The sequence below is a fragment of the Electrophorus electricus genome, chromosome 1 (genome assembly GCF_013358815.1).
Source record: "Electrophorus electricus isolate fEleEle1 chromosome 1, fEleEle1.pri, whole genome shotgun sequence".
Lineage (NCBI taxonomy): Eukaryota > Metazoa > Chordata > Actinopteri > Gymnotiformes > Gymnotidae > Electrophorus > Electrophorus electricus.
In genome coordinates this window covers 27,363,684-27,377,594 of record NC_049535.1, presented here as the reverse complement: position 1 = coordinate 27,377,594, position 13,911 = coordinate 27,363,684, and the positions used below count along the sequence as shown (strand labels likewise).

The following is a 13,911-nucleotide window of genomic DNA, read 5'->3' as shown; positions in this document are numbered from 1 at the left end:
TCCGTTGCCTCTCTTCCCCTGCCTGTGTCTCCTCTACCACTCTCCCCTGACTCAGTTCATTCTGCCTTTCTCTCCCCCTGCCTGTCATTCATTCACCACATGTGGAGGCTGAAGTGACATTTGAACAAATGAGACTGGGATAGATCAAATTAATTTTATTTCTCCCTATCACAGCCAGGAAGCTTGAGTGTGTGTGTGTGTGTGTGTGTGTGTGTGTGTGTGTCTGCTGGCTGTTTTCCGGCAACCTAATTATCAGTGTTTAAGGCCTAATTAAACTGACAGACAGACAGACACAGAGAACAGATGGTTCAATTCCCCATAGTCTGGAGTAAAAAAAAAAAAAAAAAAGCTAGGAGAATGTGACATTATCTTAGAGTAAAAGTGGTTGACAAGTGACAATGTGTTTTAAGGGTTAGAATATTATACATGACAGTTGTATCTTGGTGAGTCCACTTCTGATATACACTTCACTATATGACAGAAGAGAACAGAAAGTCAAACTTTGGAGAACTTTAAAGGAATAATCCAGCAATTTTCTATCTACCACATCTGTAGCATATGATTAATTACCACAGGCAATCATTTCAAATAATTCTTAATCTTCCTGTCCTCAAAAAAATAACAGATAATGCATTGATTCAAAACACATTTATAATGGAAGCCTTAGGGCAGCTGTTTGAATTTCACCATCCCATTGTAGACATTTGGAATGCATGACTACATAATATAATTTCAAACCCATAACCACTCTAACAATAATGTTCTTAGGGTAAGGTCGTCCTGAGAGAATGTTTTACCAAAGGTGGTCTTATGCTGATTACTGAACACCAAAATAACCAATAATGCAGTTAATTAACCTATCTCTGAAGTTTGGTAATATTGATATTTTTGCACAAGCAGGTGGAAGTGTGTTTACTTTGATCTTAATAGTAATAAGCTAGCAATAATATAATGATAGTTTCTTCCCTTTAAAAAGTAGCTCAATTTCAGAAAAAAAAGTTTGTAGAGAATTATCATTTAGACTGTTGAAGAATTCATGAAAGCATTCTACAAAATTACATATTTTGCATAAACATTTATTGACTGTCACAACAACCCTTAGGTTTCCATTATAATTCTGACTTTAACTGCACATTAAGTAAACATTTCAAAATTACTGTCCAAGGTAATCAACCATTTATGTTAGTAAGGTGGGAGATTAAGTTAAAAACCACAACTATGTAACTGTGAGGAAAAGCCAGAGAGAAATGATGAGTCATACTTCAGTCTCTCATATATATATATATATATATATATATATATATATATATATATATATATATATATATATATATATATATATATATAAAAACTCCTCCAGGTGGTGTTTTTCCTTCAGGCTCAAGCTCAGGTCTCCTCTACCAGAGGTTGAGGGTACTGCGCAGTGTATTAACTGTACCCAAGACTGCACTCTTCTGGACAGAGATATCGGATGTTGATCCTGGAATCTGCTGGAGCCACTCTCCCAGTTTAGGGATCACAGCCCGTACTTACTTAATCTATCACTGAGGTTTAGTGATATCTAAACACTCAGTTGGAACCGTTCTTATTTTGAGCGGAATTGCAATTGTGACATTGGCAGGGATGGAGCGAGATGCAACTGGGAAAAAGCAGTGTCTATTCCAGCACAAAAACAAACATAAAACACTCTAGCAGTGATAAACTGAAGTGAGACACTGAAGTGCAGTACAGGCCAGCAATGCGCAGCACTGCAGGAGAGTACCTGTGAGCTTAAATAGTGGAGAAAACAAGAGACAAACAAGGCACAGGTCCTCATGATCAATAATCAGATGTTGGGCAGCGGAGCAGGAGTGGTGTGTGTGTGTGTGTGTGTGTGTGTGTGTGTGTGTGTGTGTGTGTGTGTGTGTGTGTGTGTGTGTGTGTGTGTGTGTGTGTGTCTCTGTCTGTCTGTCTGTCTGTGTGGCAGTGGGTGTGCCCCATGGGTGGGGTGCTTGGTGCAACATGACAGCAATAACATATAATGACAGTTTCTTCCCTCTAAAAAGTGCAACAAAGCACTTAGCTTGTACAGCTGACGAAGGACTTCTGTCCAATATATATATATATGTATGTATGTGTGTGTGTGTGTGTGTGTGTGTGTGTGTGTGTGTGTGTGTGTGTGTGTGTGTGTGTGTGTGTGTGTATAATGAAATAATCTCTATTAGCATGCAGGCTCAGTTTACCCTTAAGCTCCAGATAATTCATTATCCAGATAAGATGTCCAAATGCAGATCACATTTTCATGGGCTAAATAGCCTAACCAAATAGTAACTTTCTAATACCATTGGATAAAATCTCTTTATAAGATGGTCTGATTTTGTCAGTGGTCTTTGTTAGTCTAGATTTAGGACTACTTACTACAGGAACATTGTAGTGTCATTATCAGAAAGCTTCCTGCCCACTGTTTGTAGGAGTAAAGGGAAAAGTGTGGCATCCACTGGTAGTGTCACCCACAGGACACACACAGCCGCTGTTGTAGACGCACATGTGCATGACGAGGACGCACTCTGTGCACTTGGCAGTGTGCAGTCCTCAGAATGTAATAGCACAATCTACTATTTGAAGAGCCCAGGTGTGTGTCGTCATCTTGCACTTTGTAATTATTCATTATCAGTGTCCATAAGCTGTGTGCCTGTAAACAAACTACTTAGAGTAACAGCACTTTGTGGGGGGGGGGGGGGGGGGGAAGGGGGAGCAGCTGCTGCTCTCTTACTTTGCAGTTGTCACTTGTCTCAAATCTAGACAAGAAGCATACTGTACAATACAAATCACTCTCTCTCTCTCTCTCTCTCTCTCTCTCTCTCTCTCTCTCTCTCTCTCTTCCTGTCTCTCTCCCCCAAGGAAATTCAGAGCAAATACTAGAGTTTATATGAAGGACAATGCAGCATGTGATGTGCATGCGTGCGTGTGTGTGTACGTAAGAAGCAATATAACTGTGTTTAATATAGGTGTGAAGGTTGGCTGATTTCCCCTGGTGCTTTGCCACCCTCTGAGATTTGGTGGCTGACTGGCAGTTATGTGTGTATGTGTGTGTGCGTGTTTACATTTGTGTGAGGGAGAGATAGAGAGGGTATGTGTGCATGTATTTATTCAGAAGGAAGGAAATAAATAGCGAAGGCAAGACAAACATGGGGGTTCTGAAGTGTGAATGAATGTTCCTTTGTTTTTCTGTGAAGAGTGGGAGGCCATATTGTAAAGCAGCAGGTTTTTGGACAACCTAGGACAGTCCTCCTGTTATGTCGGTCATTACACACAAGGCACCTGATTGGCCAAGAACCACGACAGACAGGGGCAAGTGGCTGCTATACTGGCCGACATCCAGGCACACTCCACTTGGTCTTATATGCTCATGTACCACAGCCAAACATTTGTACGTGTTTGCATGCATGCATGCGTTTGTATGTGAGAGTGAACTTCCCAATGTTGTTGGTCATCACAGACTGACAGAGAAATGATGATAGCTTTCGCTACACTCGCTCAGACTATGTTGCACTTGTCAAGCACAGCTGTTAATCACCCTCTGCTCTCAGGCTGAGAGTGCAACTGCAACTGTACACTCGCACACTGGGATTCAGCCATACCCAGTATGCACTACTGTGTTCATGAGCTGTTGATTCCTGGCACAATTCACCGGAGATGCTCGCAGTGCACACTGAGCACCTACTGACACTGCCCCCAGACGCCAGGCCCAATGGGAGACTGACTGCTGGGAGACAGATATGTTCTAGCGTGAACATATCATCTTAAAGCCACTTTCACCACTTACTTATGCAATGTTACAATTTGTACCATTTAATTATCTTGTTTGGAGGGGGAGAAAAACCAGCTGCACACCCTAAAAATTCCATTCGGCAAAGCTGCATTAATCATCTCAGTCACTCATTGTCTGTCCTCTAGTGTCAAAGTATACATGCACACACACACTCACCTACCCATTTCCTTGGCAACAACAATTTCTGATATGGGAGTGAAAGAGTGTGTGCTCATGACAGTTAATTAAACACAGAACATGTACTGGACAGATTTGTACAGCAGTTATTAAGCTCACTGCTATGTGTTTCTGGCAAAGGGTTGCTGAGTATAGAAGAGTGAATGTTTTTTAAGAAGCACGAATATTCCACTATCTCCACTCCTCCAGCTCCATTTGGGGTCGGGCAGGGTGGTCACTGGTCATTGGTTGATCTAGCATGTTTAGAATCATCCCTCAGATTAAAATTCTCATGATGTAGCTGCAGAAACAATTCCTACATAAACTAGAATGCCAGCATTATTTTATTTCTAATTGTCTGTGTGTTTGGTTCAAGGGCTCCTTTAGTATCACTGCTGTCAACCAAGGACACTTGGGGAGATTTTTATGGTTGTGTATATATGTATGAGTGCTTAGGGCACATGATGGAGTACACACACACACACACATATACTGACTAATCCTCTTACTCTCACTCTGAGCTGTGGTGCTCTGTTCAGGACTGCTGCTGCCAACCTCATCTACCTCCTGCCTTGAAGTAACCCCATGCCGTGTGTATGTGTGTGTGTGTGTGTGTGTTTGCGTGCGTGCGCGCACTAGTATATTGGTGTTCATTAGATAAGACAAATTGCTCTGTGGAGGAGCCAGAAACCACGGCAACATGTCCTTTCTTGTTCCACTGTGACATCATAAAGGCAGGAAACAGTCACAATTGGAAATGGTTGTGCATTCTTGATAAACTGCAGTGGTATCCGCATTTCTGACTCTTGTAGAATTCACATACCCATATATCACGTGTACATGATTACAAAATAAAAAAGCCACCACACGTTTTCTTTTTCTTTTATTTGCAACAGGAATATGTCTGGTGAAGGCAGTCCTGCTTTCTCATCTCTACTCCTCTGGAAACAAAGTTGTGGGAAAAGATTTGGAACGAACTGAATGCCAACTCATCTGTATGGGACAGTTTGAACTGTTTTTGTTTTCCAAACCAACCTTGGTTAGTTCCATCTATTTTACAGTCTGTAACATGGCAAAGGAGCAGAAAGTCCTAGCTCACCATGCGTTCAGGCTTGCTGACTGTGACGCCAGCCCTGACGCCCAGGCCCCGACACCCAGGGTTGACAGAAAGCAGTACTTATCAGGTCAGACTCTGGACCTACCTCACTCCATCAGCCTGGCCTGCATGGGTCCATTACAGCATGACATCAACTGAAGGACAGCGGCCGGGGGCAGGGACTGGGTAGTTCTGTGTGAGGGCAACACTATGATCTACAGCTGCCAGTTTCAATTAAAGCTAATGAACGTGATGAAAAAGTCAGTGATTCTAGAGATTCAAGGCTGCAAGAATTTTGCATAAAATCCATGTGTTTCATATATATTCATCTTTGTTTACTTGGCAAAATAGTACTGATAACACTATAAGGGTCAATAAACCTGTTCTGAGGAATATGCTTAAGCATGTTGATGAGTCCTAAGGTGTGAAATGAAACTACAGAAGTCTCCTCTTTACAGCTGAACATGAGGCTGCATGTGTTTGTGTCTGTTTGCTGGCTGGCTTTGTTTCTACATGATACTGCAGCTCTTGGCTTTGTCATTCCTGAGAGTGGGGGTGGGTTCCAAGGGTGTGGCTCTTGAGCTGACTGGAATCAGGGGCTGGTGGGATACGCGTTTGAGGGCGCGGCGGGAGGAACTTCGCTTGAATCCAGGGGCAGGTGGTCTGACAGAGGCGAGTGTTGTGATGTGAAAGACGTCACGTACGCTGTTCACACACAAGCGCGACGAACATTCTACATACGCCACTGCACCAAGCTGCCTAGCCTGCAGACTACCCTGAGAGAGAGAGAGAGAGAGAGAGAGAGAGAGAGAGAGAGAGAGAGAGAGAGAGAGAGAGAGATGGTTAGAAGTAGAAACAGCAGAGAGAAAATGATGGAAAAGTAAAAATGGGAAAAGTTACAGATGACAACAAAATAAAAACCCCAAAAACAAGAAGTCCATTTTTACTGTGGGGTTTCACCTTTCCACTCTTCTGACCTACCATAACTTCCTCCCTGCATCCTCTCTACTGCTCTCTATCTTACCATGTGAATGGCAGCTGTAGTAATACTAACAAATACCATAAGCATAAGCACCTTTGCTTGCTCACCTTTTGTCTTTCCATCTCCCCCCATCCCTTTGCTCCCTCCCTCTCTCTACACAGGACTGTACAAAATAACAGCAAAAGTCATTGCACTCCCACTGAATTTCTTTTTGCTTATTTGGGAAAGACAATGTTGAAGGTGGCAGTGGAATTAAACTCATTCTCTGTGAGTTTCTCCTGCTTTTCCGCTCTCTTTCATATACATATTCTGTCTTTCTTCTCCCATACATACACTCTGTCATTCTCTCTCTCACTCTCTCTCTCACACACACAAACATTAGCTGTGTAAACAGTAATACTGAAGGTGAGAGTTTCTTGCACATTCTCTCTTTCTCTCTAGTTATAGCACAGCCTCCCCCTTCTTCCAACACTACAGCCTTCTCATTTCCCTTGTTGCTGTGTGTATATGTGTGTGTGTGTGTGTGTGTGTGTGTGTGTCTATATATATATATATATATATATATATATATATATATATATATATATATATATATATATATATATATATATATATATATATGTGTGTGTGTGTGTGTGTGTGTGTATGTGTGTGTGTGTGTATTTGTGTGTGTGTGTATTTGTGTGTGTGTGTATTTGTGTGTGTGTGTGTGTGTGCACATGTATGCATGCATGTTTTCTCACCTGCTCGTGCGTAACAGGGATGAGGCGTTGTTTGGATAGCTCCCGTAAGGTGCTGACATCTGTCCTCATATCAAGCTTGCAGCCCACTAGCACCAGCTTAGCATTTGGACAGTACTCCTGAGCCTCTACCTGCCACTGCCACACACACACACACACACACACACACACACACACACACACAACACACACACACACACACACCACAGAGGAGGCTTTCAAATATGCAGTAACAGATTTACTTACGTGGAAATCAGTGGTTTTAATCATAGAATTTGCTGAAGGTGGTATATGGCATTAATGTCACCTGGTAAACAAATGTGTTACATTTTATGACTGAATTATTTATTTTAAAGGTCAAAAAGGATGGTTGGAACTCATACACACAGTTGCAGTATGCATATGTTTTTTCCATTGACGCAAACCAAACAGAGATAAAGACAGGAAATCTGCTCTCTCACGCCTGGTGCAGGGAGATAAAGTTTTGGCCACCGTCACCTAAACTTGTCCTGTCCCTGTTCAGTGTTTTTCCCCCCAGAGCAATTTTTACCCTAATCAGAGCACTCCATCCCTCCATAGTACCCCATGAGAGAATAGCATTCCTCCACAATGCCCAATCAAACCACAACATTTCTCCACAATGCCCAATCAGAGCACAGCATTCCTCCACAATGCCCAATCAGAGCACAGCATTCCTCCACCATGCCCAATCAGAGTGCAGCATTCCTCCACAGTGCCCAACTGGTGTAGACTATCCCTCCATAGCCCCCAGTCAGAGCACAGCTTCCCTTCATGGTTTCCAGTCAGAGCACAGCATCGCTCCACAGTATGTGCCTGACACGTTGCATCCTCAGATTAGTGGGATTCTGTACATCATGGATGTGCTGCCACATGAATGCCAAAACATACCCAAGGGGGATTTTAGAGTGTTTGATGTGACACAGATCCTATAAACTGCTTTCAGTAGCCCCAAAATGCACACTCGCACAGGTTTATGTGGTAACACTGCTTACATAAAGTGACCAGAGATCGAGTAACTGCAGCCAGTGTCACGGTCACTCAAAATGCAGGAGCTGATGTAAGGCCATTCAGGATTGAGAACACTGGGTCACGCTGCTCTCAGACACTGTGGGTTAGCCAACAGAACGGTCTTAAGTGCAAAGCACACCAAAACAACAATTATGCCTAAAGCATATTATGTCTCTTTTCAGTTGTCATTTACTCTGAAATCTCAAATCTACTTTACAATACAAATCAGCCAGTCTCTCTCTCTCTCTCTCTCTCTCTCTCTCTCTCTCTCCTTCCCTCCTGACCCTCCACCCTTCCAGCTATAATGCTATTAATCAGCTTTTATTCAGTTGTAATAATGCTTAAGAAATTAGCCCCCTGGGCACCCTCACTTGAGCTATTCATGCTGAGCTCATTTCAATAGCACTTGAACACATATCCAGTGTGGGATTAACTCCCTACTTCCCCTTCATTCAACTCTTTCTTGCCTTTAGTAAGCAATTGATTAGTATAATCTTTTTTCCTGTATGAATGGGCCATAACTATGGGACTCTACACAAATTCCACCATATGCTTGTTAATTACCGTACATATTAATTAATGTTTTATGTGATGCCACTTGTGCACTGATGTTTTTAAGTATGGAGAGGGAGACTGAAGAGGTGGAAACTGTGAAAGAAAGAGTCAGACCTTCTTGAGGACGCTGTCCAGAGTCTCAGGCCTGCTGATGTCGAAACAGACGAGGACAGCATCAGAGCCAGGGTACGCCAGAGGCCGCACGTTATCATAGTAAGAAGAGCCTACACACACACACATACACCACACCACACTATTTTAAAGCTTTCTTTTAAATAGTAGTGGATCAGAAGTTAAAGCTGCCAGTCACATAAACATTCTACAAACTGCTACATCAACACAGTAATGAAGTACTGAAGATACAGTTTGTAACATTCGACAAAGAAGTGCACAAAGTTGAGACAACACCAAGACCACGGAAAGCCTTATGAAGGAGACTCGAGACTTAGACTGACTTCTGGACTGTACTACTGATGCATGCTAAATGCTGACAGATATCAGCCTGTTAACTAAGTGCCCCATAGAAATTTGGGTATAAATCTAATCTATTATTATTGTGTCAGACCACAAGAATAGAACTGAGGTTTGCAAGCAACTGCTTAAAAGGAGAAAGGAACCTACTTCTAAACTGTGTGTGTGTGGTTGGTGTGAATGTGTGTGTGTCCAGACTATGTAAGAAAGCTGAGGAAAAAAAGGTGTGAATTGCCTGATTAGGACCATCAGTATAGCCCTTACAATATTATTTATTTTTACATAAGCTATTTGTTTAATTTTTTAATCTGAAATAGAATAGACCTTTGTTTTTTTTTTATTTACTGGTGTTAAGGTTGGGGTTAGGTTTATGATTAGAGCTAGAAAATTCCCATAACATATTGATAGTTACATAAATGTTGCATATGTAACAAATGCGTGACTGCACATCTTGAAGAATAAACCCAAAGTGTGGATGTGGGTGTGGTCTGAAGTGTGAAGTGTTTGTCATTAAAGCCTGGCAGATCAAATATAAATTGCTGACTTCTGCAGCAATTGACCTGAATGAGAGGATATTCCAGTTCCACTTCAGGACAGACATTTGAAGATGGATGTAGAAAGGGTTAGAGTGAAGGACAGGAGGTGAGAAGGGCAGTCTGCATGCAGTAGAGACACACACACACATACACACAAAGTGTAAGACTGTGTGCAAGACAGGTAGGCCTGTTACTGTATTTACTGTACTGCAGACTGTATTTTTATATATCTCCTCCAAATTTGTTCTTCCAACTTTGCTCCAACTTTCCCTCCATAGCACTTATGCTTTTCCCATATCTGAGGTCAAGAACCTGCTCCACTGCTGCGCTCCCTTCATTGGCTCCCAGTAGCTGCACGCATCAGATTTAAAACCTTGATGCTTGCCTACAAAGCCAAAAATGAACCAGCCCCTTCATACATGAGGTCAGTGTAAAGCCCAATCCGTACATCGAGTACTGCGATCCTCAAGTACAGCTCAGCTTGAAATACATTGCTTCAGGTCTCATGGACAACACGCATCAAGACTATTTTCTGTCCTGGCTCCAAGATTTGCAGAATATTTAAAGGACAACTGACCCTGCTCCCATATTGACTGACTAAATTAGTACTTACTGTAGGTATGTTGTGTAACAAAATCTGCACTTATTGTTTATTGCAATTATCATTGTTTAAGATAGACCTTATGTATTTTGTACTTCTAGGTATCAGCATTGATCCCTGTATTCTACAGTATTCTAGTTCATTGGTATGTTGGACTCTAACCTACTATACTGTACTAGGATATATTCTATGAGTAAATGACAAAGCACTTTTGTAAGTCACTCAGGATAAGAGCGTCTGCTAAATGCCGTAAAGGCAAATGTAAATGAAATATGTGTGTATGCGTGTCGTGCGCGCTGTGCGTGTGTGTGCATGCATGTGCACAAGCAAAGGCTTCCACCACAGCACCTAGCTTCATCAAGGAGAGGTGAGCTGATCAGACGGATCTGGTGTGGGTGGGCCGTGCTGAGTGTGCCCCTCACTGGACCAAGCTGACTGCCACAGTTCACAGATATAGTGACAGACTTTGAAATCACAGAGATACAGAGAGAGCATGGAAGAGCAGGAGTTCATGTTTGAAGTGCTGATCAAAGCTATTCATAATTTTTGTGCTGGCTTCAGGAACCAGGCACAGGACCACATGTCCCGCAAACCATGGTGGCAGCCTGTCGGGGGGGGCAGAAGGAGGGGGTGAGGGAGGGAAAAAAGAAGGGAGAGAGCAGGAGAGAGAGAGAGAGAGAGGGAGAGGGAGGGACAGTAATAGTGAGAGACGTGTGCAGGTAGAGGCCAGAGTAAAATAGCACAGGGAGGGAAGGAGGAGAGAGGATACCTCTTGTTCTCCCAGTTTAATGGTTCACTTACCCAGCTGCAAAACCAAAATACACAAGTACACATGCCCATCATGGCATGTGCCTGTGTTTAAAGAGACACTGATGTACAGCTTTCTTTGTCTCCCCACTGCAACTCCAACCCCCTTCTCACACACTTTATTCATGGATGCCCCCAGCTGCTCCTCCACACTGCCCGTGTATGTGTGTGTGTGTGTGTGTGTGTGTGTGTGTGTGTATGTGTGTGCGTGTATGTGTGTGCACGCACATGCATGTGTATATATATATGTCTGTGTTTACCTGTGTATTTATATGTGGGTATATGTGTTTGCCATTCTGTTTTATCCATCTTGGTTTTTCAAATTACCTGGGGACTTTGTTATCATTCATACAGACAAACTTGTACACTTGTCTCCACACATAAAATCAGAAAGTATTTCAGATTTTTGTATCTGTAATATGTGATAGCGTGAAAGATTAACTTGGCAGAGTAAATACTTTGAATGCATACACTTCACTCTTAGTAATGCTCTGCTACCCTGCTGTGTGTGTTTTCTCTATATGATATGTCATTACTGATGGCAGAATGTGATATAAGCAAAATATGCCAATTTGATTAGCTCAGCTATAGTGCCTATAGTGCACCTCATCAGTATGTATCAGTAATATAGCATGGGCAAAGTGTAAGTGCGCGTGTGTGTGTGGGTGTGTGTGCGCATGTGGGGTGCTTTTGCATATTCTTGCAAGTCATTGTATGTTATTATTAACTGATGTAAATTCAGCTGAATGGACAAAAAGGCTAGTTTGTTTATGGCAAAACACATACACGGTTCAATATGAGAGATGCAGCTTACCTAATGCCACATGTGTATATGTGGGTTACTGAATCTAAACGCACGTTAAACATGAGAACTCTGGGTTGAGTATCTGTGATAGAAAACTGGAAAGAGGGGCGAGAGGCACTTAAAATAATAGCTCAGGCAATGCTTGGGAAAATTGGAATTTCTGTGCAGCAAAGTAAAATAATAATCTGGAATGCATAAACAAACAGCAGATATGGAGAGGGAGGAAGAGAGAGGGAGGGAGCAAGAGCATTATTTCACTCTGAGCTGAGTTCAGGCTACTCTTTGTACTCTACTCTTTTACAACAAGCTTCTTAATCAGTCCAGTTGTCCATTGTGACCGTCAGCATCATCATGACATTCACACAACAGGGAAATCTGACCCAATCCGGGTTTGTTTTTTTTTTGTTTTTTTGACGAAATCCAATTTTTGTTGTTGTTAGGCTGTTCACAATATCTTTTTAATGTGACCTATATTCATCAAAAGTCTGAACAGATCATGCTCCTAAACTGACCCCCATCAGATAAAGGGCAATATACCCCTTGGCATGCTTATCCAGAGATAAACAAAACGGAGTCAACCATTAGTCTACATTCATGTTTATGTTCATCTGCAGTGGAGGCCAGCTGCAAATCTGGAAACAAATTTTCATGAGAATGAGGAAGCGAGAAAGGGCCAAGATTTAATGTCCTCCCATTTTCTTTGTACAGAACATCACCCCACATGTTTATGAGGTCTGTTATCTCCCTATTCAACCACTGAAATCCTCCCGCACCTTCCTGGAGCAAAATATTATGATGAATGTCGAGTTGGATAGACATAAAAGTGGCATGAATTCCGATCTGGCTATTCAGACCGAGTCGCACTGGTGTGTGTCAGATATGTATCAGATTTCAGTACCACAAAGGTTAAGAAAGGTTATGTACAGTCTGCCAGCCCAGATCCAAATTGTATTCAGATATTTTTTATAGTCTGGACAGCAAAACAAACAAACAAATAAAACCACATGAAATCTGAATTTTGCAAATCAGCCTGAACCACATTTGTAGGTGGTTTGAAATGCAATTCCAATCAGATTTTTACAGATGTGTCTCAATGCTCCTATCACTGAAAGTGCCTTTTGCATCACTCTTAATGTGGCAAACAACGACAATGTCAAATCCAGAGTGAGGGAAGTGCTGGGACTCAAGAAGAGTGCCAAGATTCATGCCAGAGAATTTGGAAGCACTTTGGAAGAGAACATTCATGGACTGATGCAGAAATAACTTGTCTGCTTGCACTTTGAGGGTAGGCATCCGCCTTTTAAATCTGCATCACCAGTGCAGCTACGTAGTTACTGACACCTACATTGTTACCACAGCAACCCATGCAGCTAAGTTGGTAACGTCTGGACACAAATCCAATCTGATCACTTGCAAATAATAGAGCGGACAGTTGTCTCAGAAGATATGATCTGAAAAACAAATGATTTGCCTGCAGTCTGAACATAGCCAAAGTGCCCCAAGAAATATCAGAATATCAGTTTGTTTTTTTGCTGTTCACACTGCCACATGTATAACATAAGAGATTATATATATATATATATATATATATGAAGAAAAAGATCGGACCTGGACCACTTTCCCCTGCCGTGTGTCACCATACATTACACTGTGTGAATTTAGCCTTATTCTCAAAGAACTTTGCCATCGTACTCCAACACCAACACACTCAGACACCTCATTAGCATGGACCATAATTGCTGGCTAATTATTGCCCCGATTCTATAGATGGTCAGCATAATAATACAAACATACAAACATGCTCCTCAAATACAGGATAGTACATATATGGTAAAAACACATAAAGGATAGTTAGTTCCACCTTTTCTTGCTAGGCCTTGTCTATGACTATGATGCACACAAACACATGCTAGTCCTGAAACACCAATCTGCCAATACCCTTCTATTTGCCTGTATATATACAAAGCAATGTTTTAACATTATAGACTCCTTCCCTTTAAGCCAAACAAACATTAGGGCTACCCCTTTACTGATGTACCTCAAGTTCAAGTTCGGTTTATTCGTTACATACATAGTCATACACAGTATAACTCACAGTGAAATGGTGGAGAGTGCTCTGTCCAAACTGAGGAAAAGAAACAGGGGTGCATAGAGAAAAATATATATATGCAAGATAAATATATATATTCTATGTATGTACAAAATATATTAGCAATGTATGTACAATATATGTATATTATGATTATATACACAATCTACAATGTATATGGTTGGGTATATATATATATATATATATATATATATATATATATATATATATAT

General features: G+C 41.6%; 1 protein-coding gene across 2 annotated transcripts in view; it reads right to left on the bottom strand.

Moving 5' to 3' along the window:
* Positions 1-4,849: 4,849 nt before the first annotated feature.
* LOC113573233 (rho-related GTP-binding protein RhoN-like) overlaps positions 4,850-13,911 on the bottom strand; it is an 11,509-nt gene continuing 2,447 nt past the window's right edge. The window contains exons 3-5 of one of the 2 annotated variants that reach the window (XM_027003358.2): positions 8,484-8,593; positions 6,789-6,923; positions 4,850-5,839 (exon numbers count right to left, since the gene is read on the bottom strand). In XM_027003358.2, the coding sequence (XP_026859159.1) occupies positions 5,573-5,839; positions 6,789-6,923; positions 8,484-8,593 (512 nt within the window). In that variant the 3' untranslated portion in view covers positions 4,850-5,572. Of the gene's footprint in view, positions 5,840-6,788; positions 6,924-7,093; positions 7,912-8,483; positions 8,594-13,911 lie in introns of those variants that run through there. The other variant, XM_035526448.1, reaches the window with a different exon arrangement.